At 40.6% G+C, this 25,509-nt stretch overlaps 1 protein-coding gene across 2 annotated transcripts in view; it reads right to left on the bottom strand.

Moving 5' to 3' along the window:
- LOC126427015 (uncharacterized) overlaps positions 1-25,509 on the bottom strand; it is a 77,109-nt gene that overhangs the window by 19,439 nt on the left and 32,161 nt on the right. For both annotated transcript variants that reach the window (XM_050089164.1, XM_050089165.1), the window contains exons 3-4: positions 25,167-25,455; positions 1,761-1,951 (exon numbers count right to left, since the gene is read on the bottom strand). In XM_050089164.1, coding sequence (XP_049945121.1) covers positions 1,761-1,951; positions 25,167-25,455 — 480 coding nt within the window. The remainder of the gene's footprint in view (positions 1-1,760; positions 1,952-25,166; positions 25,456-25,509) is intronic.

Below are 25,509 nucleotides of genomic sequence, written 5' to 3'. Positions count from 1 at the left end.
TTTGCCTCTCTCATCGTTTGCCTGTCCATCTCCAATGTGCTCCTGCTTGATGCAGAAGCAGGTACCCACCATATTGTCACCTGAATACTTTATTCACTCAAGCCTCGGAACTCTTCTGTCACGGGCATTGGGGTATGTCTCAGATGAAAGTCCTTGCTCCACCTGTCTTTCACCCCCTGGCCTACTCACCGTCACCCTTGGGTCTGCATTCATCTAGATTTTGCTGGCCCCTTCCTCAGCTCAATGTGGCTTACTGTCGTGGACACTTATTCCAACTACCCCTCGGTGCCCAGCACGGTATCCACCACCACAGTGGCTAAGCTCAATGGCCTTCTGCAATCTGGTCTACTCTTCCGACTTGTATAGAGCCACATCTGTTCACGGTTGTTGTCTTCGTTATTGTCCATAACTGTCTGTCTGTGGGTTTTTGCGACTCACCGTCAACGCCCACTGCCAGTCGGCCTGTGTCTCTCGATCGTGTCTGATTCCGGTTACAATACTACTGATGCCACCAGCAGTGGCTGAGGTAACACACAGCCTGCCTGAAAACACACTGAGAGAAGAGAATGCCGATTGTAACATATGCAGTAGCCTCAGCCTCCCAACAGCTAATGACATGAATATTATCGTATTTAAAAATGTTCACAACAGTAATCATAAAACAGATACTATAGTGATATAAGAATTCATAATATATACAATTTAATAATAGAAAATGGGCACCCTATTGAAAAACTGATCACCCACTAGTGTTTACAAAGATGCAAGAAGATCAACGTAGGGGACAGTGTGACGAGTTGGGGCCCACAAGTAGCAAAAGTAATAATCTAACTGTTGAACTGTTAATAGTTCAGTCTTTAAGATATGTGCAAATAAAGTCAGGTGAATTTTCTATGCTCTTTTGGTGTTGTAATGATGCCAATTCTGTGTATCTCATGATTATTCATTGGTACTGAACTGCCTTCAGGACAAGCTGCAAGGCTGAATAAAAACGTGATACAAAACAGGGCTCTGAATGAAGGATGGTAGAATACTGATTACCTGACCACAGTCATTCTCATGCAAACTGTGTAAGTCACAATGGCTCACAGAACCACAAGACAAATATTGGCTAATATGTGACCAGAGGCTGTGAAACAAAGCTGCTTCGATGGAAAGTGTCCACACGTACTTGAAATAACACACACAATGCTGAAATTGTTCCACGCATTGGCCAAAGAAGAACAACTAAATCGGTACTATAAACAGGCAGAGAATTAAGAAATGGCAGGGGGAGTACGTAATGTTGTCAGGTACCAGGAACGTTCAGTTACGAGGTGCACTACTTAAATCACCTACGGGGGCATACGGGTTACAAATCCTCTCCCTCTGGACTCAGTAGTGGCTCCGTATGCTGTGGTCACCTTCAGTGCAGTGTTCGCGGGAGAGGCAACATCGATGGCACGGCCGATGGCACTCCACCCGCCACTGCCACCATCCGGTCGTGTCAGCCGAGTACCTCATTCTCCTCCTCTATTATACTGAGCACAAGGCCCAAACTTCACCGAGAACATAACTGTAGTCACACCAGTGTACGGAACAATTCTGGAGATGTGGGAAGGGGATATAAATCACCTGCCCACAACAAGCAGACCAACGAGTCTGCACACACTGTGGTGGCGACAGGATCGCTCGTCGAAATACTGTGCCCGTCCGACACCGAGTACCCGAGATTCGCCTCGAGACCGACGTACAGCGGGAGAAGCCAAAGAACGACAAACCTTGTCGGGCCCGACACCGTGGAGCACTTGCAGGATAGCCCAGGCCACACACCCTTTGAGGGCACTCCTGTCATCTCGCACAGGCCGATCCACCAGCGCCCTCACAGACGCGTACTGCCCGAACATGCTGAACTCGCGAATGTGCAGCGTCTTGACGAGCTTCAGGTACTTCTCCTCGGGCCACGTCTCGACTGTAAAAAGATACGAGCAAATGGTTCAGACAGCACCACAGAACATCCAATCTATAGGAAGAGATGCAGTCTGCTTAAAGTTAAATTGTATTCCAGAAAACATATTAACAAGCTATGGCTATAGGAAATGTTCCATCACAGGCTGCTCTTGCCCGCATTTAGATTTACAGTTATGATTATGACAATAATGCACACCAAATTAGTTATTTAACTGTAATTATTTCCATGTCTCAGTACTTATACGTACTGCTCTTCATACGTAGAAAGAATATATTTTCTAAAATTATACTGAATGTCATCTGTACAACACATCGACTATTGAGATATTCTAAACAACCACAGAGCTCTCCCACTAACAAAGATAAACTGATGACACAAAGTATTTCATATACCAACTGCCAATCATTCAAGCAAACGTGCAGAAATTTTATAATAAACCTAATCTGAAAATAGCTGATGAAGTTTTCTTGCTGTTCACCCATGTGAATGAAACCTGAGATGTCTTCAGCAGTAATTTTTTAGTATACTGCTACTGGAGAATCAATTCAGCTGTTTTATTGATTGTACTTAATTCACAAGATTGATTTTGAAATTACACAGGCACATAACCACATTGAAAATCTGTAGTCCTTTGTGATTTAAACAATGAAATTGATGCACTGTTTCTTTATTTAAAAAATGAACACCGATGCAGGTTTCCAAAAACGTCAATTACAATCAATGGAATTACGTTATCAGTAATACTATTGTAAGATAAAATATGCCGGTTCTTGTCTGTACCCAAAATGGAGGCAAAACAACACAGCAAGCAGATTCATACTAGCCTTATATTGTCAGATCAAAACCACTTATAAACTGCGCATCAATGTGTGTCGCAAATTGGAAAGTTACCATATTTTTGCTCATTTTCAATTGGTAACACACAGAATTATATTCTGAACTAAGCCACTATTAAAAAATAATACATGCGCAGTATACAGCAACACAGTAAGAATTAAATGCAGTCTCCTACAGTCAACTTTACCCCTACTTAACAAGTTACACATCTTAACCACAGCTCCAGAGTAAATACCAAGGGCACTCGACAAGTAATGCAACATTTTTTTCCTTCGCCAATTTCAGTTGATAAACTGGAGAATTTGTTGTGGGACATTGTGGAAAATTCCCACTTCGGCCCCTACAGTTTCATAAAGTTCCGCTACACGGCGGCATTATACGTAGCATTGAAAATGGTGTGTGTTACATAGGTGCATTCTAAGCAGAGAGCTGTCATCGAGCTTCTTTTCACGGAAAACCAGGGCATTACGGATATTCATAGACTCTTGCAGAGTGTCTAAGGAGACACGCCAGTGAATGAAAGCACACCAAGTTGTCCGACAAGCTATCAGCCATCACTGCAACAAGGACACACAAACCTGTCCGATAACCCGTGCGCCACACAGCTGCGACTGCTGTAATGTCGGAACTTGTGGACACTTTCATTTCAGATGATTGACAAATCACAGTCAAAAACCTTGCTGCACAACTGGACATCTATCGGTAGTGCTGACACTGATCCACCAGTCGAGGTACACGAAGGTGTGAGCCCACCGGCTTCCTCTCCGCCTAAATGAAGACCGTAAAGAACAACGAAGGACTATTTGCGCAGAATTGCTCGCACATTTAATGAGTCGGATTGTGGTAATTTTTTGTCGATCATTATCACAGGTGAAGAAACGTGGGTATGTCACTTCAAATAGGAAATTAGCCACACCTTCAGCCAGTTAAGTCACGGCAACAGTCTTTTGGGATCTGAAGAGATTATTCTGTTCGATGTTCTCCCTCGTAGTGCAATGATCGACTCTGAAGTGTACTATGCTACCTTGAGAAAATCGAAAAAATGACTTCAGCGTTTTTGTCACCCCAAAGTGCAAACTAGTTCCTCCTCCTCCATGACAACGCGAGACCTCCCCCCCGAGTCTGCGCACAAAACTTCACTGGACTGTTCCTCATCCGTCTTACAGCCCGGATCACGCACCTTCCAACTTCCACTTCTCTGGCCCAATGAAGGATGCACTCCACAGGAAGCAGTTTGTCGACAACAGGGAGGTTACCGATGCGGCGAGACATCAGCTCTGACGTGGTACCGTGCGGACGTACGGGCCCTCGCAGTAAGGTGGCACAATGCTGTCACGCCGAATGGAGATTGGGTAGAAGATTAGGGTTTTTTTTAACTATAAGAATGGGGAATAATATCGTGTATTGGAATCCTGAATACGACCAACTCGCTTTTGCAAAATAAAAGAGTTGCATTACTTATTTAATGCCCCTAGTAATTCTATTATGAAATAATTTACTGTTATTCAGAACATAGTAAACTGTTTACATTATAGTTCTGGATGAAAAAATTCACACGATTATAAATGACTTGCTCAGAAGGGGGTAAAAACTTTGATTGTTTAAGCAGTTATACAAAATGACTGACAGAATTAAGCTAAACCTGATGAAAGTTTCTCAAAATCAACTCTTGCTATTGCATAGAATTATTGTTTCAAGTTTTTTAGCTGCTGCAGCACAAAAAAATACGCATTGCTTTTTCCTAAACTAAATGTTTTTACTGTTATATAAACTAACCTGTGAGTGGTCAGCACGCAGCTGTATTTAATTGCAGCTATGTAAAATATTCTGTAAACTGGCTACAACCTTATGATATGAAGCACAAATGCTGCATAAAAATATATTTAAGTACAGCAAGTTCCATATTATTTGTGTGCCAATTATGCGGTTTGTAGAATAATAATAATAATAATAATAATAATAATAATAATAATAATAATAATCATCATCATCATCTAAGACTGATTATGCCTTTCAGCGTTCAGTCTGGAGCATAGCCCCCCCTTATAAAATTCCTCCATGATCCCCTATTCAGTGCTAACATTGGTGCCTCTTCTGATGTTAAGCCTATTACTTCAAAATCATTCTTAACCGAATCCAGGTACCTTCTCCTTGGTCTGCCCCGACTCCTCCTACCCTCTACTGCTGAACCCATGAGTCTCTTGGGTAACCTTGCTTCTCCCATGCGTGTAACATGACCCCACCATCTAAGCCTGTTCGCCCTGACTGCTACATCTATAGACTTCATTCCCCAGTTTTTCTTTGATTTCCTCATTGTGGACACCCTCCTGCCATTGTTCCCATCTACTGCAATCATCCTAGCTACTTTCATATCCGTAACCTCAACATTATCGATAAGGTAACCTGAATCCACCCAGCTTTCGCTCCCATACAACAAAGTTGGTCAAAAGATTGGACGGTGCACAGATAACTTAGTCTCGGTACTGACTTCCTTCTTGCAGAAGAGAGTAGATAGTAGCTGAGCGCTCACTGCATTAGCTTTGCTACACCTCGCTTCCAGTTCTTTCACTATGTTGCCATCCTGTGAGAATATGTATCCTAAGTACTTGAAACCGTCCACCAGTTCTAACTTTGTTCCTTCTATTTGGCACTCAATCCAAACACAAACACACACACAAAATTCAAGCTTTCGCAACAAACTGTTGCCTCATCAGGAAAGAGGGAAGGAGAGGGGAAGACGAAAGGAAGTGGGTTTTAAGGGAGAGGGTAAGGAGTCATTCCAATCCCGGGAGCGGAAAGACTTACCTTAGGGGGAAAAAAGGACAGGTAAGTCTTTCCGCTCCCGGGATTGGAATGACTCCTTAAACTCTCCCTTGAAACCCACATCCTTTCGTCTTTCCCTCTCCTTCCCTCTTTCCTGATGAGGCAACAGTTTGTTGCGAAAGCTTGAATTTTGTGTGTGTGTTTGTGTTTGTTTGTGTGTCTATCGACCTGCCAGCGCTTTTGTTCGGTAAGTCACCTCATCTTTGTTTTTATATATATTTTTTCCCACGTGGAATGTTTCCTTCCATTTTTTTATATATATATATATATATATATATATATATATATATATATATATATATATATTATAATAGAGGGAAACATTCCACGTAGGAAAAATATATCTAAAAACAAAGATGATGTGACTTACCAAATGAAAGTGCTGGCAGGTCGACAGACACACAAACAAACACAAACATACACACAAAATTCAAGCTTTCGCAACAAACTGTTGCCTCATCAGGAAAGAGGGAAGGAGAGGGAAAGACGAAAGGATGTGGGTTTCAAGGGAGAGTTTAAGGAGTCATTCCAATCCCGGGAGCGGAAAGACTTACCTTAGGGGGATAAAAGGACGGGTATACAATCGCGCGCGCTATCAAATGTGGCAGCAGCATGTTTTGTAAATACAGTACAGAGCAGTTTCCAGTAAAAAGAAAGTATTTTGGAGTCTGCTTTCATCAGTTATCCGTGCAGTCCGGTTACACATTAACCCAGATAACTGGAGTGTCGCTGTAAATAATCTCGAGCAAACAATGAAAAGTCAGGGTAACCAGAAGGGAGATGCCGATTGTGACATGTAGATGATGTATATCCTCTCCCTCCTATCTCAGGAGCAGCATTCCATACACTGTGCTTGTGTCTGGTGCAGTGCATGCAGCACAGCCAATATCAATGTCAACAGAGGTTTAAGGTCATTTTGTACATCTTACAGTATGCACTCTCCAGTTTCTGATCACCGCTCAATTGCTTCATTTTTCTGTCTTCTACTGCCACACCAGGCTGGGCAACAAGTGACTAAATGGGACCCTTAGACCCACTTAACGATTTTATGTAGGACGAGAATTTTTTAATGTTCTCCCCTGTAAGGTATGATTGTGGTAGTTTTTACAGATGCACAATCTCTACTAACTTGCCTGTCACCATTTGTGCCTTCTCTTTTAAACCAATAGTGCAACAGCCTTTGCTTCCTCAGAATTTTCTGAACTTTGTTATTAAACCACAATGGGTCTTTTCCATCCCTAATCCATTACTCGGCACATACTTCTCCAGAGCACGATTTAGAATCCATTTAAACTTTGCCCACACTTCCTCTGCATCCACCATACTGGAACTAAATGATATCCATCCAGCATTGGCACTATGATGACATCATTATCACTAATCCCTTTTCCTATATTGATAATTGATAATACCAGGACTATTTGTTCCTATATAGTCTATAATATTTCCATTGCATGTGGGTTGTTTAACTAGCTGCTTAAGAATTTTTCAGGAAAATTGTGTCAAAAAGAACTTTTCAAGACTGCCTGTCTGTACCCCCTGCAATGAATCCATAGACATCACAGACTGTAATAGGTAGGTTAAAGTAGCCTCCACCTAATATTGCATGATCTGGGTATTTTTGCACTACTGAGTGTAGACTTACTTTGAATGAATGAAACTGTCACGGCGGAATTGAATGGTCGGTAAAAATATCAAACGATTAACTTTATTTCACCTAGACTTGTTATACGTGCCCAGGTAACTTCACATTGAGACTAAAAATTGACCTCATCAGAGATAATATTTTTATCGATTGCAATGAACACAGCCCCCACCTACGGCATCTAACCTGTCTCTGGCTATTCGTTCTGTGTCTCGCTAAATATTTCAGAGCTTTCTACTTTGGTTTCAGACAGCTCTCCATCCTGAAATCAATCTGACTATGACAAATTTCCTGCAGGACAGTAAATCGTGGAACTTCGACAATTTGCTGATAAAATTTTAACAGTCAAAGTGTCTTTACCGTGAAAGCAATCCAGTAGAAAGGATGCCGAGTATTACATTGCCAGTAGAGAAACAGTAACACCAGAATGAGTCACTTGAGAGCTCAGTAATTTTGAGCATGGACTGGTAATTGAATGTTAGCTGAATAACAAATCCATCACAGACATTTCGTACCTTCTAAGGTTACTCAGCTCAACTGTCAGTGATGTGACCGAAGTGGAAAAGCCAAGGGATGACCATAGCTGAACTGCCGAGCCCCGGCAGATGTCGTGTACTGACGGACGGGGACTGTCGAGTAAAGGCATTAATGAAAGACCTGCTAGCACAATGTGTGCAGGGAGGCACTGGAGTTAACTGACGATAGGAGAAAGTACAAAAATGCAGCAAATAAAGCAGGCGAAAGAATACAAACATCCAAAAAATTAGTGACAGGTAATGCAGAATGCCTAAGCAGGAGTGACTATAGGGGGGAAAAATGGATTTAGAGGCATATTTCACTACGGAAAGATATATGTCACCTATACGAAAATTAAAGAGGCATTTCAAGAAAAGATGAGCAACTCTATGAATTCCAAGAAGGGAAAGCTAAAAGGTGAAAGGAGTAGAGGATCTATACAAAGGAGATGTACTGGATGGCAATATTGTAGAAATTGAAGAGGATGTAAATGAAGAGGTGGCGAGAAATACGATACTGCAAGAAGAATCTGACAGAGCAGTGAAAGATCTAAGTTGAAACGAGGTCCCGAGAGTAGACAACATTCCGTCAGAGCTACTGATAGCCTTGGGAGAGCCAGCCACAACAAAACTCTTGCATCTGGTGTACAAGATGTACGAGAGAGGTGAAATACCCTCAGAACTCAAGAAGAATGAAATAATTCCAGTTCTAATTCCAAAGAAAGCAAATGCCGACATGTTAATATTACCGAACTATCAGTTGAATATGTCACGGTTGCAAAATACTAACATGAATTATTTATAGAAGAATGAAAACACTGGAGAAATGTAGGAAGCAATTCTGACCCTATGGCTCATCTTAGAAGATCGGTTAACAAAGGCAAACTTATATTTGTAGCATTTGTAGAGTTAGAGAAAGGTTTTGACAATATTGACTGGAACATTCTTTGAAGTTCTGAAGGTAGCAGGGGTAAAATACAGGGAGCGAAAGGCTATTTATAACTTTTATTGAAACCAGACAGCAGTTAAAAGAGTCGAGGGGCATGAAAGAGAAACAAAGGTCGGTAAGGGAGTGAGACAGGGTTGTAGTCCATCCCAGACGTTATTCAGTCTGTAGATTGAGCAAGCAGCAAGAGAAACAAAAGAAAAATGTGAAGTAGTAACAAAATATTATGGAGAATAAAAGAAAAATGTGAAGTAGTAACAAAATATTAGGGAGAATAAACAAAAACTGAGCTTTGCGGATGGCATCGCAATTCTGTCAGAGAAAGTGAAAGACTTGGAAGAGCAGTTGAATGGAATGGACAGTTATCTTGAAAAAAAGATATAAGGTAAACATCAACAAAAGCAAAACAACGATAATGGAAATAATGGAAAGCAGTTGAAATAAATCAGATGGTGCTGACGGAATTAGATTAGGAAACGAAACACAGTAAATGAGATTGCTATTTGGACAGCAAAATAACTAATGATAGCTGAAGTAGACTGGCAATGGCAAGGGAAAGCATTTCTTAATGAGGGAAATTTAACATCAAAGACAGATTTAAGTGTTGGGAAGTATTTTCTGAAAGTATTTGTATGGAATGTAACCATGTATGGAAGTGAAACACAGACGATAAACAGTTTAGATAAATAGAGAATAGAAGCTTTTGGAATGAGGTGTTACAGAAAATGATGATGTTACAGAAAAATGATGATTAGTTGGGTAGATCACATAACTAATGAGGGGGTACTGCATAGAAGTGGGGAGAGAAGAAATTTGTGGCACAACCTGACTAGAAGATGGGAATGAATGGTAGGACACATTCTGAGGCACCAAGGGATCACCAATTTAGTACTGGAGGGAAGCGTGGCAGTTAAAAATCGTAGAGGGAGACCAAGGGATGATTACAGTAGGCAGATTCAGGACGTAAGTTGCAGCAGTTACTTTGAGATGATGAGGCTTACACAGGATAGAGCAACATAGAGAGCTGATTCAAACCAGTCTGGACTGAAGACCACAACAGCAGCATCTTTTGAGGTAAAGCCTAACAAGGGTGTAACACGTAGTAGGCTGTGGCCATACAGTAGGAACTCAATATTTACCTGAAGTGATTCAGGGAAATCATGCAAAATCTTATTCAGGACAGCTGAATGTTGATTGGACCATCCATTATTATTATTATTATTTTCCAGTTTCCACTGTGTTCTGTAACTTCCCTACCTGAAAAATTGTGTCAGTATCTCTCTACACGAAGAGTGATGTTGAACTTAGAAAGAGATTAATGTCAGCATTGTCTATGGCAGAGTTTTGGTGAAAGATTTTCCAGAGAAAAAGAAAAACCGTTATAGCATGAAATTGTATCATGAAACGATAATTTTTTCAACTATTATTTACTTGCGTTAACAACAATTTTATGAAGAAGGTTCCTACTTAGAATATAGGCAAATTTTATGGGCTCAGCGATATTTGCATTTGATTGGCCACATTATCTGCAACAACAATTACCTAGCAAATATTAAAATTACTGTGCAGTATGTGTTTCCAAAATAATTATTATTCAGATAAAAATTTATGTTTAGTTGTTTCCTAAGGTGCTTCTATGGGGATTTTTAATTTACAGGACAGTTTTATACTTACAATTTCATGATACATGGCGACGACATAATTTCAGCCCCACTACCAAACATCTGCCGGAGAATCAGTCTGTACTGATTTGGGGAACTACGTTTCCTGACTGCACAAGTGTATCATTTTAAATGACATGCTGCAATTTGCTAGATATTTTCGTTTAAAGATTTAATTGTTTATATTAAAATCTAATACTAAATTCCACTTAAACCACAATCAATAGTGCAGGACCTGATGAATCTCCATCCTTGTCTCTCCCCCCTCCCCCCTTCAGTTCAGTCCAAATACTGGTCAGATGCACGTCTTCAGTTGCCTATCTTGTCCCTGTCTCCTCTTCTCTGCATAACTATTGTACCCTACACCAGACGATCCTGCTTATAGTAGTAAAGCCTTGATCTCCCTCTACAATTTTTACCCCACACATTTTCCTCTATCACTGAACTGATATTACTTCATGCTTTAGAATGTATCCTATTAGCTGATCTCTTCTTTTACTCAAGTGCCATAAATTTATTTTCCATCCAGTACTTCAAATTAATATCTAAAAAGGCACACAAATGTAGAAGGAAAGTTGTGTCTATTGCAATATGTTATTAATTAAAATTAATTTAAAATAAACTGTATAAACAAGCATATGTTAATTTTTGAAGAACAGTTATGAACAATTTTCAATTTAGGACTCTACATATTTACAGTCATAAAGCAAGGTGAAACTGGGTTCTTTATCATTTTCTGGTTTTAATTGTAACTATTTTTATAGTGGTACAGTAATTTTGGTTCATGTGCCAGTGTCAAGCATCTACAAATGTACAAACATACAACAAAAGAACAGGAAACGTAATGGCAGAGGAATGGTACATACAATAAAATCTGTATACTCATTTTGCTAAGGTTTGAAGCTTCTCTTGATGTTCTTCCATATTTGAGATTTAAAATTGGGTTGTTTTGAAAATCATCCTTACTCAAAAACAATTAGTTTATTTTTGTGTTTACCCAGACATGTTTCGACACCTATGTCTCATCTTATGTGGGTCAAATTTTTATTTCTGTAAAGTACATTATGAAATTTATAATAATTTAAATTTTGTAGGCCTAAGAATTACAATATGTGCAATTTGCTTTGTTTTGTTTTGACGCTCCTCTTAAAAATTACGTCGCTAAGCAAACTGCATTATTATACACTGGTTTTTGTGCTCTTTTTCATCATTTTTTGACAGCACATTATGTACAAGCTAGCCATGAAGAAAATTCATGCATATTTATCAAGAATTGTTTCATGGGTAGAGGTTATGTGCATTTCTGTACTTACTTCTCCTCCCCCCCCCCCTCCTGATGATATGCAAACATGGAGTGTGTACTATCACTTATTAGGGCTCTGAGGTGTTCAGGGTACATCATTTTGAAATTTCTGCGTGTTTGGCCTATGCAGACCGACTGGCATGAACTACAAGCTAACTGATATATTCCAGCTTTGGAGAATTTGTCTGCTGAGTTGTTCTTAGTGCTTATATTTTTCTATACTGTGTTATTTGTGCGGAATGATATTTGTAGCCCTTGTTTCTTCAGTATGTTTCCCATCCTGTGGACTTTTTGTTACTGTATGTGTTTGTCTGGAGTTTGTGTTCTTGGTTTTCTGTCATGGCTGGTGATTTGTTCATGGTTTGTTCTCTTTTAATTTTTTTTTTTTTTTTTTTTTTTTTTTTGTTGTTGTTGTTGCTCAGTTTATCATTTGTGTGTTGACCCATTCTCTTTATTTGGTGTATTGTGTTTAGTTCCTGTGTGTAGCTGAGTTTGTGTGTTTGGGGGTGGTTGGAGTCTATGTGAATGATTGTACTAGTGGCTGAATGCTTCCTGAAAATTCCAAAATTATGTTTGTTGTTGATTCTGTGTGTGGTGATGCCTAAGAAATTTAAGTTTCATTTCCTCCTCTGTCTCAACGGTGCCTTTTATTTTTGGGTGATCTGTATTTATGTCATTGTGTAATTGTTTCACTCAGGTATCTGTTTCATCAATCAAGCAAATGATGTTATCCACATATCGCTACCAGTATATAATCTTTTACTGTTTTGGATGTATTACTTCACTGAATATTTTGTTTTCAATGTGGTCTAGAAATATGTTTGCAAGTAGACTGCTTATGGGGGAGCCCATTGGTAGGCCACCTTTTTGCAGACAGAACTCCTGAAAGTGAAGTAGTTCTGTTATAATCTTTAGGGTGGCTTCTATTTCGCCTATGTGTGCACTTATACCTCCTTGATACTGCAGCTGTTTTTTAACAATGCTAACTGTTTCTTCTGCTGGCACATTTGTGTACATGGATGTGATGTCAGAAGATACAAGGGTTGCTCCCGATGGTATGTTTGTATCTTTTATCTTTTCTATCAGTTCACTAGCATTTTTTAGGTTTCTGTCATTTGTGAAAGTGTATAATTTCTGTGATAATGTATGTAGGTGTCTAGCTAGGTGGTAAGATGGAGCATTTTTGAAACTGATTATGGGCCTAATTGGACAGTTATTTTTTTGTATCTTTGGTAAACTACTGAATCTGGGTGCTTTGAGATTCTTGTGTCACGTATTTGGCTCGAGTTTTGTGACGGTGACTCAGAGTTTTGTATGTTTCTTTGGTACCTCATGGTACAATCTTGAGTAATTTGACAATGCTGTTCTTTTCTATAAATTCTTCTGCTTTCTTTATATACTCTGCCCCAGTCATAAGTACAAGTGTATCCCCTTTGTCTGCTCTGGTCATGATTGTGTTGTGTTCTTGGGAGTTTTTTGTTTTGTAAGTACAGAAACGCACATAACCCCTACCAATGAAACAGTTCTTGATAAATACGCATTAATTTTCTTCATGGCTAGTTTGCACATGCTGTTAAAAAAAAAAAGAATGAAAAGGTGCACAGGCACCGGTGTATAATAATGCAGTTCATTTAGTGATGTAATTTTAAGGTGAGTGTCTAAACAAAACAAAGCAAATTGCACATATTGTAATTCTTAGGCCTACGCCAGTTAAATTATTATAAATTACATATCATACTTTACAGAAACAAATACTCTGACCCACAGAAGATGACACACAGGTGTCGAAACATGCCTGGGTTAAAACAGAAAACAAACTAACTGTGTTTGCATAAGGCTGATTTTGAAAACAACCCAATTATAAAATCTGCAATTTGCCAACATTCACTTACTTGAAAAATTTGATGCCATGTTACACCATACAAACAGTTTAATAATAACAATGGCCTTGTGGAGCTTTGTGTCCTTTGGCAATCCGTAAATAAATAGAAGACAGATACATCACATATAGTGCCATGGACTGAAACTGCTTGTGAGCACAGAGTACTTACAATGAAATGAATGGCCGTTTTCACTGACATGAATAGTGTGTGTACGAACACATGTTATTCACACTCAGGTTGAAATACAACTACAGCTGTACAAAATAAGTCAACGCGCAACAAATTTAATGTTAGAGGTATACGCATCAAAGACTGATCAGTCAACAGCACTTTATATTTGGTCAACAGTACACTCGGCACTCAAACTGCACACCATCTGTGTGGATAACATTATGTTGAACAACTAAACTGTGGTAAATAATGATAGCTAATAAACCATATAACATACATAATGTGTGATTAAAAATGAAGAGCAATCATACACAATAAGGCAGGAAGCAGAATATACAGGACATTCATCAAAATAGTAAAACAAGACAGTTAAAACAATCACTGATAGTAGAATCAGTAACTGTGGGTGCTTTTTCTTGCTCCACACTCAATAGAACTGTTAACCTGCATTTACAACAAAACGAAAACACCGTAGGGTTGTGCGTACTGAAACACATAGTAACAAGTAACAGTTGCAGTGCTGATAAGGTGGGCAAAATGTATGCTATAAAATTTGGGAATAAGAATGGCAGAGTAGATAAAGAAATCACACTGACAAGAAATGGACTGGAAAGCATTCTGTACATGGTCTCCATCACAGGTCCACTATAGCTACCTAGAACTCCCAGATTAAACCTTAGTCGGCAATTCGCCTTTCCAATAATTGATCTAATACAACCTATCCATCTTGCACTGTTCCACACTGTGTGTGTGTGTGTGTGTGTGTGTGTGTGTGTGTGTGTGTGTGTGTGTGTGTGTGTGAGCACGCTGCACATACACTTTACTGAAATTTATCTGCTACTGACAGTATATATGTTAAGTGTCTACCAGCCAGCAGCACTGGAAAATAGCATATTTTCCAAACTGCAACTGTGTGCTATCTCTGACATAAAGTGACCTATTTTAAGAAATTCATTGAGGCTGCGAGTCCATAATATTAAAGAACTTCACATCATATAGTAAAATTCATTCAAACTGAACTTACAAATAAACAAGACTAAAAAATGATCGGCATCACTATTTATAAGTCTAAATTACATGAACTGAGAACAATTTAATTTAAATATCTGTAAACCTTTGCAAAAGACTATGTGGGACTACAGAATCTTGTTATGCCAACATCTTCCCTAGTAGACTTCACAACCTGTAGCTGGGCAGGCCAGCCTGCTACACACACAGTTCTGGAGTGTGCACCTGGAAAGTGCCGAAGCGACACGAAGTGTGCCGTCAGCCGACTGCAGTAGGCGTCAGGTTACCTTGTGCCGCACTGCCAGGGCCCCTCTACATGACGAATAAGAGCATCATCAAAACAGGAGTGGACAAATGAATATAAATAGTACCTGCTTCAACCTCACTGTACCTGTTGTCAACTCTGTCTACAAGGACTGTTACTCCTCAACAGCCGTCGACCCAACGTGGGTTGTCCAGTTTCGTCTCCAACTAGCCGCCACCTCAACTAGCTACCAGTCTACAGACAACGCCCGGACCTGCTACTACTGGGGCCCGGACTGGCAGGCTCCGGCTGTGGCCTGCTGCAAACTGCCTTCGACCGACTGTGGGGCACCACCGAGAGGTCCGGGTTCGCAGTTCACACCTGCACGCTTCTAGCATCAGACCCTACGGCGAGGCACTAGCCGACTGCTGCATTCACACACGGACACGGCACGGCCAGCCTACAGACAAGCCTGTTGTCACTGCCATCCTGACATCACCGAGGCTGTGACGACTGACGCAGCTCTGCTGTGACAGTGATCTGCTGTCTCTGCCTTCCATTTTAATGTAACATGGGTTATTCAAGAGTATTATCAATGTTCCACTGAAGACGTTCATACCAGCAAAAGACAATCGTGTCTTTTATAAACATTTTATGTAATGTGAAAAATATATTGTATTTTACGGACTATAAGATGGTACAGACCAAGACGTACCATAATTTTAAAGGAATTTTTCTGAAAAAATAACTTTTTCCATGAAACTTCCTGGCAGATTAAAACTGTGTGCCCGACCAGGAAGTTTCTTATCAGCGCACACTCCGCTGCAGAGTGAAAATCTCATTCTGGAAACATCCCCCAGGCTGTGGCTAAGCCATGTCTCCGCAATATCCTTTCTTTCAGGAGTGCTAGTTCTGCAAGGTTCGCAGGAGAGCTTCTGTAAAGTTTGGAAGGTAGGAGACGAGGTACTGGCAGAAGTAAAGCTGTGAGTACCGAGCGTGAGTCGTGCTTCGGTAGCTCAGTTGGTAGAGCACTTGCCCGCGAAAGGCAAAGGTCCCGAGTTCGAGTCTCAGTCGGACACACAGTTTTAATCTGCCAGGAAGTTTCATATCAGCGCACACTCCGCTGCAGAGTGAAAATCTCATTCTGGAAACATCCCCCAGGCTGTGGCTAGGCCATGTCTCCGCAATATCCTTTCTTTCAGGAGTGCTAGTTCTGCAAGGTTCGCAGGAGAGCTTCTGTAAAGTTTGGAAGGTAGGAGACGAGGTACTGGCAGAAGTAAAGCTGTGAGTACCGAGCGTGAGTCGTGCTTCGGTAGCTCAGTTGGTAGAGCACTTGCCCGCGAAAGGCAAAGGTCCCGAGTTCGAGTCTCGGTCGGGCACACAGTTTTAATCTGCCAGGAAGTTTCATATCAGTGCACACTCCGCTGCAGAGTGAAAATCTCATTCTGGAAACATCCCCCAGGCTGTGGCTAAGCCATGTCTCCGCAATATCCTTTCTTTCAGGAGTGCTAGTTCTGCAAGGTTCGCAGGAGAGCTTCTGTAAAGTTTGGAAGGTAGGAGACGAGGTACTGGCAGAAGTAAAGCTGTGAGTATCGAGCGTGAGTCGTGCTTCGGTAGCTCAGTTGGTAGAGCACTTGCCCGCGAAAGGCAAAGGTCCCGAGTTCGAGTCTCGGTCGGGCACACAGTTTTAATCTGCCAGGAAGTTTCATATCAGCGCACACTCCGCTGCAGAGTGAAAATCTCATTCTGGGAACTTTTTCCATTTTTATTATTAAACTGCAAAGCCAGACTAAAGAAGTCTTAGTTTATACACCTGAACTGATCCAGCAAAACTCCCCCCCCCCCCCCCCCTTCCTTACTTGTCCTTCTCATAAATAAGGTGATCTTCATTGCCATCGAGAACATTACTTATGCCGTACTTCTTGAAAGATTTAACAATAATGTCTACTCTCACTTCAGACCACGACTGTTTCATACACTGACACACTGTTTGAAGGATGTTTTAAAGCTCCCTTTAGTGTGAATTGATGTTGGTTTCATCCATGATCCATTTGTTCCACTCCTCTCACATACACAGGGTGTGATTCAAAAGGTTGAAGACTTAACTCAGAACTAGAAATTTATTGGGCATTTAAGTACAGCACACGAAAATTCTTCAAAAAAATGATCCTTCAGCATCAACACAGCACTGCCTGCATGTCTTCTACTGTTCGCAGCCCTTCTGGAAGGCCTCGGGCGTCATGCTGTCAAGGGCTCTCGTCTAAGCCTGCTGGATGGTGTCAAATCGCTTCCCTTTTAGGCCTGTCTCGATTCAGCGGAAGAGAAAAAAGTCACTTGGAGCCAAGTCGGGGTTGTAGGGTGGCTGTGGTAGTGTTGTCATGTTGAACTTGACCAAAATTTTGGTGGCAGCACGCGACATGCGAGCAGACACGTTATCGTGGTGGAGAATCCGATCGCCCTCGATTGCCGGGCGGATGTGGCGAACTCTATCTTCTTTAAAGGCCTCTCGAATCATACTGGGAGTCTCCGTGGCAGTTTTGTTCAGTTGCACACAAAACTTAATCGCATAACGCTGCTCTGAGTTCCGCTCCATTTTCACTTCTCCCACTTTTCGGCCGAGGTCAATGACACGCACTCACCCTACAAGCGATGCGCACTCTCCACAGTTCTGGAGGCAACTGCCGCAGTATCAGTTCGTTCCCTGAGACCCCCCAATACTTCTCTCACCCGGCGGAAACAGTCCGCGCGCTTTCCTCTACTCAGAAATAAATCAGCCTTGAAACTTCTGAATCACATCTTGTACACTTTGCACGATTTATTTATCAAGACATCTAGGGGTTCCAATTGTGAAGGGAGTCTTCCCAGAATAACAGCAATCTCTATATTTCCCTGTCTCAATTTCTCTTTCACAGAATTTTTCAAATGACTACCAAACTGATCTAGCACAAGAAGAGAACTCTTCTTCAATAAAGCACCTTTCTTGTATCCCGCACTCTGTTGAACCATAATTTCGTCATACCAGCCTCGTCCATCCAACCTTTGTCATGTATGTGAACAAAAACTGGTGGCATTTCAGAAGGTTTTGGCATCATTTTGCACTCAAAAATGATCACTGGATTAAGTTTAATACCATCAGTACAACATGAAAGGACAACGGTGTAATGAATTTTTTCTTGTCCATTTATTTTTATAGTTGTAGCACCTTTCATAGCAACAGTTCTGTCACTTGGCACATGAGGAGTTCCGTCTATATTCGCTACTTAGCTTAGTTCCACAGTGGTTTTCTGTCTATGTCTAATAACAAAGTGATGTAAAGAGAATATTTACTCCTCATACCCTTGTGGCTTTTTCTGAGATACGAATGTTCCCTACTCATGGTGTGGCAGTCAACTCATCATATATGCACACACGAAAGGAAAACATCGCACTGTGAGCCAGACAGCCACTGGGACCGACACTGCTGCCTGGAGTTGACCGTGATAGGGAATGCACCCACATCGGCTGTATGGACTCTGCCGAATAAAATGTGTTGTCGTTACCACTGCATTTACGATTCCACGGCAGCGAGGAAACTGGTTTCTCACATCAGCCGCCCACCCTAATATGCTGATGTCATACTGGCATTCTACAGCAACAACACACTGACCATCCAGGCATCATAATACTTTAAACCTTTACATACAACTCTTAATGAGTGCAATTTCATAGTCCTGATTTAATCACAACAAATCCATACAATACAGGATCTTCAGTCAGATGTAACAAGTGGGTACTCTCATGTCATCGGCTCCTAAAATTTAATTTTTTTTTTTCCAAATTTATAATACCTCCAAAATAGTTGTTTGTGTAACATGTGACAGGTACATGCATCCCTGTATTCGTCGTAGCATATTATCCACAAGTTCATCAAAGGCACTGTTGGTAAAGATTGTTCCACCCTCAACAGCGATTCAGTGTAGATTCCTCAGAGTGGTTGGTGGGTCACGTCGTCCACTAACAGCACTTTTCAATCTATCTCGGGCATGTTCAATAGGGTTCATGTCTGGAGAACATGCGGCCACCCTAGTCGAGCGATGATGTTATCCCGAAGGAAGTCATTCACAAGTTGTGCACAATGGGGGTGCGAATTGTCATCCATGAAGACAAATGCCTCACCAATATGCTGCCGATATGGTTGCACTATCGGTCAGAGGATGGCATTCCCGTATCATGCAGCAGTTACTGTGCCTTCCATGACCACCAGCAGAGTACGTCGGCCCCACATAATACCAACCCAAAACAGCAGGGAACCTCCACCTTGCTGCACAGTGTGTCTAAGGCGTTCAGCCTGACCGGGTTGCCTCCAAACACGTCTCCAACGATTGTCTGGTTGAGGGCATATGCGACACTCGTTGGTGAAGAGAATGTGATGTCAATCCTGAGCGGTCCATTCAGCATGTTGTTGGGTCCATGTGTACCGCGCTGCATGGTGTTGTTGTTACGAAGATGAACCTCACCATGGACGTTGGGAGTGAAGTTGCATATCACTGCAGCCTACTGTCTTCAATTTGAGTCTTAACATGAGGTTCTGTGCTTGAACAAAAAGCATTATTCAACATCGTGGCATTGCTGTCAGGGATCATCTGAGTCATAATCTGTAAGTAGCGGTCATGCACTGCAGTAGTAGCCCTTGGGCTGCCTGAGTGAGGTGCATCATCGACAGTTCCTGTCTCTCTGTATCTCCTCCACGTCCGATCAACACCGCTTTGGTTCACGCCAAGATGTCTGGGACATTTCCCTTGTTGAGAGCCCTGCCTGGCACAAAGTAACAATGCCAACGTAATCGAACCATGGTATTGACCATCTAGCCATGGTTTAACTACAGACAACATGAGCCATGTACCTCCTTCCTGGTGGAATGACTGGAACTGATCGGCTGTCGGAGCTCCTCCATCTAATAGGCATTGCTCAAGCATTGTTGTTTACATCTTTGGACGGGTTTAGTGACATCTCTGAACAGTCAAAGGGACTGTGCCTGTGATACAATATCTGCAGTCAACATCTATTTTCAGGAGATCTGGGAACCAGGGTGATGCAAAACTTTTTTGATGTGTGTAGTTAATTGAAGATTATACCACAGTCCATTAAGTGGAAAAAACGATAAGCTAATTGACAGAATCCAATAATGACCAACACCATTCAAAAACTAAGCATTCCAACTTTCCAGTAACATTTCAAATTACCTGAAACTAAATATGTTCTGAAATAATTAAATTATGACCTATTACCAATTTTTATTGCAGATTTTGCCCTAACCACTGTTAAATTTTTGACCTTATACTACCTTAATTTTTCTGTACAACTAGCTACACCCGGCAAACTTTGTTCTGCCTCTGAAAATCTTTATATGTTATAGCTGACCCGTCAAACGTTGTTTTGCCAAACTATCTCTAGTCTATAAGAATAATGTATACATGTAACACAATAGCTGCTCTTGGCAGAATCATGTGACACAAACAATAATAATGGCCGAAAACTGTGTAGGGAGCGAGAAAAGGCTTAGGGGGAGGTCCGGCAGTATCTGCCATTATTAGTTCTAGCGTTCCTACAATAGATCGTGCAGATTTAACAACTGCAGCCGATACACAGCTCGTCCATGAACATGGAAACATGTTTGTGTCTGAACGTGTTTGCCAACATTATGAATAAGGCCAAGAGCACATGCATCGATTTTTAACCATACCTAAAAATATTGTACAATTAAATTCTTTTAGAGGAACAAAGGAGAGCATAGGAACTTCTTTGTTCCACTACAATAATTTGATCGTGCAATATATTTCGGTACGGTAAAAATCGATGAGTGTGCACTAGGCCTAAATGTCGGTTTGGCGAATGGCGCATGCTACCTAGTTAAACTTCTCGGTCTAGTTACATCAATTGAAAGAGGGATATTCAAGTCGTTGCTTTTGGTACGTTTTCTTCAATTACCTATCTACTGAACAGTGAAAGACTATCACTGGTAGACACCTGGCGGGAATAACTGATCAAGTGATAATTGATCAGTTACCAATTGGGGATGAAAATTATTAAATTACTAAAACCGCTATTAAAAAATAGGCATTGTTGGTAGAAGGGTGAAAATTTAGGGTTGTAAGTATTTTTAATGCCACTTCTTAAAAAAAATAAAAATAAAAAGTTCTATCCAAAAAATAAGAAATTTTTTTTTAGGGTGGACCACCCTTATCACTTAGGGGTATGAAAAATAGATTACGACCGATTCCCAGACCTACCGAATGTACATGCAAAATTTCATCAGAATCAATCAAGTCGTATCAAAGGAGTATGGCAACTAACACTGTGACATGAGAATTTTATATATAAGGATGTGATGTACAGCACTCATTATTAGTTTCATGTACAGAAGTACAACAGTATCCACATTTTTTCTAAACTTCTAACCAGTAACATTTTTTGTAATCTAGATTTTAGAAAAACATTGCAGTTCACCTAAATCAGCCAAATTTAACCTACCCATTTTCAAATTATCATGCAGTTAACAAAATAATTTGTTCTTATGCTAGTCTTCATAAGGCCATATGGGCCCTGGAATCTGTAGTCTGGAGCCAGAAATCACAGAAGCTACAATTATGTTGGTCGGTACAGGAAAGTTCACCACACTTTTAACAGCTCACAAAATGTTCTGTTTTTGAGTAGCATTCTGTGCCCTGTTGTGTGTCATTTATAAACTCAATGAAAATATCTTATAATTACTTTGCACTGTAAATTTGCATTCAACTTAGATGACTGATTAATTTTGTCAATGGATACTGCTGCAATAACAATTTAATGAAGCAATAGGCAATGCTAACTAGTGCAAACGTATATACCTGGGCAGCCTCATTTAATAGGTGTTTTTTTTTTTTTTTTTTGCTCAATGTGAAACACTGTTATCCTGATGAAGTTATTCTTCACCTCAACACTGTGGTTAATCTTGTGACTTATGTTGATTATCCTTCCACCACACTATAAACAATTGCTAATTATTTAATCAAGAGTAGGTCTTCTGCACTAAACCTGTATAGAAAGAATTGTAACCAATCATAGTTTGTAAATTTCCTTTATCTGCATTCACAAAAGAACTATAAAATCTGAACTGAATATTAACCATTAATACTTCAAAAGTGGCATTAGAAGTGACTAATATCAAACATTACATACTGTGTTGGCCACATTATTCAAACTATCCACCTGTCACCATCACTTTTCAGTCGGTTATAAAAGATCGAGAAAGAGGCGCCAGCTACCGAGAACAAAAAAACAGGTAAAGTGAATTAGTTACAGGTATCTCATCAAGCAAGAACAGTTTGGGCTCAACTATTCCTGCCTTTTCTTTATGTTAGCATAAAGACGCCATTTATCATCACCAGTAATGATGCGGCATAGGAATGGTTGGTGTTGTTCACGAGCCAACTGATGATCATGCTAATTATTGTGAGTTTGTCTGAGAGCCTGTAGTACCAACATGTTTGATTCTTGAACCTTCCCCATTGCAAGCAAGTGTCACGATGGTGGAACGATCACAGTTCATCACGTGCACCAGTTCTCAAGTACAATGAAGTGGATAATTGAGGATTAATGCATTTAAATGATCTCCATCAAACCCTGAAGGTCTTCCTGAACGTGGAGTGCACTACTATCAAAACTATCTTCCTTAAACTGAGAAAACTATTTTCTTGCCCTACGGTGTATGATGGCACTACCACCCCCCCCCCCCCCCCAAACATGGGGCAAATGTTTCTATGTTTCTGGTAGCCTCAACTGCTGTCGTCCCTTTACTGAAATCAAACAGAACAACATGTCGGACACATTCATATTTCTCCACTTGACATTCCATTTTCTCGCATCCACAGCTCCACTCACTATCTCTACATGACAAAATGACTACATAAACTTGAACAGTGAACTACAAATAAAAAAATGATAATAAATAAACCCACAGCAATCAGGATACCAACATGCAGAACAAAACCGCTACAAACTTATGCACCAACCTAACAGCATAAATAAACTCACTTTCAGAATTCACAATAGGATTTTACAGCTAAGTACAACAGCTCAACGACGTACTATTCCCTGGACTGTCATTGTCCACTTGTGGTAGTCTTCAGTACAAAGACCTGGTCAGTGCAACTCACCACATTAGTCTATCCTCTGCGTTACTACTGCAATGTACACCCAATTAAACCTGCATACTGCATTTATGTCTAGGTCTCTTTCTACAATTTCTACCTAGTCACATTTCCTACTGTTACCAAACTGACAATTCCTCAAGATGCCTCAGGGTGTCTCTCATCATCCGATCCCTCCATTTACTCAGATTTTTGACATAAATTTATGTTCTCACAAATTTGATTCAGTACCTCTTCCTCAATTATTTGATCTACGCATCCAGTCTCAAAATTCTTTTGTAGAACTGTATTTCAAAACCTTCTCTTCTTGTTTGAACTGCTTTTTATCCATGTTTCACTTCTGTACATGGCTACACACCCGAAAAATACCTTTAGAACAGGCTTCCCAACATTTAAATTTACATTACATGCTAACAAATTTTTATTTTTAAAAAATGCTTTTCTTGTTATAGCCAGTCTTCATTTAAACCATCATCAGTTTTTTCTGCCCCACAAGTGAAACTCGCCTTATTTTTAGTATCTCATTTCCTAATCTAACTCCCTCAGCATCATTTACTTTCATCTGACTACATTCCAATATCCTTTACCTTTGTTGATAGTCATTTCATATCGTTTTCCAAGACACCACCATTTAAATGCCCTTTCACGTCCTTTGCAGTCTGACAAGGACAATACTGTCATCAAACATAAAAGCTTTTTTCCCCTTTCCTCAGTCCTTAATCCCTTCTGATATTTCTCCTCCATTTCCTAGACTGATTGATTGCTCAGTGTACAGACTGAATTAAATTATAGACAGATTATAGACCTGTCTTCTATTCAGTAGTCAGTTTCAAGAACACAAAGTACCCTTCCCCGAGGTCTGTTTCCATACATTTTTCCGTTCTTCAGTAAATAATTTGTGTTAGTATTTCCCATCCGGGGCTTACTACATTGCCCACTAGTGCTGCTAACACAACACTGTACTGACACTTTCTACCGTATCTTCCTTCGCCGTCGGCGTTGTCGTGGTTACCGTGAGACACCGTTATACCAAGAGGAAAGGCGCGTCGATCTTAGAGCATGAGATATGATGACCTTAAGCCATTGACAACACACAACGGTCACGGTAGCACCTGATTCCAGAATAGCTGCAGTAGTGAAGATCTACGAACTATCCCCTGTTGACCAGGTCCCCAAAACTTAACTCGTAACAAGATCCCTTCAAAGCAAATTGTCATAACGATCGTCTATAAAGGCTTTGTACAACGAGAATAAATGTTACGGTTTATGGAATAATAACAGATACGACCAAACTGTCTTGTCTCTTCTGCTTTATTTAACATAACTTCGTTCACAGTTTCATTTCGCATTCACCACTCATTCACCGAAACCCTTTGATGAACAGTTTTGGTTGCTTAACACCAACAGTCAATGATAATGATACAGCTTTTCTCCTTTTTATAAATTGAAGCCCGCTCTCCGTGATATAATAAAAAAAAACCGGTCTCAATACCGCGTGCCTCGTGAGACGCGAATAGACTTGTCCTGGAATTGACCGCCCTGTAGGTGTACTCAATTTAATGACCACACTTCACTGTCGGCTATTTCGCGTAACTGAATGTCCATTTGTTAATCTGATTATACACTGTAGCTATTTAAAATTCGCCCCTTTATTTTTCACAACGCACAATTAGAACTTCGTTACTTGTTTTCTTTTTTTTTTCCTTCTAAGAGTAAACGGAAAAAAAAGGACGCCGTATCATCGGCTTAGTCGATATAAAGCAAAACACCTTAATATGCCCAATTTTACCTCTTCTTATAGGATCGGCTACCTTACTCATTAATTTATTACATATTATTTCCAATAACGCTAAACAGGTATCACCGTTATATTTTAATTGTATTCAAAGGCATGTTACTACTATTACGACCGACCAAATCATAACAAATCGCGCGGCGTGCGTTTTTAACGGTAACTTTACGCTATTCAAGTTCCGTTACAGCTGTCTTGACTCGTAATGTTACAACTTACTGTGCAAGCAGTCCAACATCTTGTACATCAACGGGCGAAGGTAGATGCCGGCAAAGACGAGCGAACTGTCTGCCAGAGCGGCAGCAAACACCCGCAGGACAGCAAGCACCTTGCCCTCGTCCTGCGATGATACGCCAAGATGAGGCAGTTTGAGCAGGACGAACTTCAATGTGTCATTCACAGTGTGGGAGCTGACTGGGAAGCCCGACACACTGCCACCAGGATCCGTTTCCGAGGCACTTGCAGCCGCTACGCTGTCAGCTTTGTGTCCGCATTTTGATTTCAGTACCTGCACCATTAATTAGTTAATACTAAGATTTGTACAACTTCTATTCATTTAATT

The sequence above is a fragment of the Schistocerca serialis genome, chromosome 11, assembly GCF_023864345.2.
Source record: "Schistocerca serialis cubense isolate TAMUIC-IGC-003099 chromosome 11, iqSchSeri2.2, whole genome shotgun sequence".
Lineage (NCBI taxonomy): Eukaryota > Metazoa > Arthropoda > Insecta > Orthoptera > Acrididae > Schistocerca > Schistocerca serialis.
This window is presented reverse-complemented; position numbering and strand designations above follow the sequence as displayed.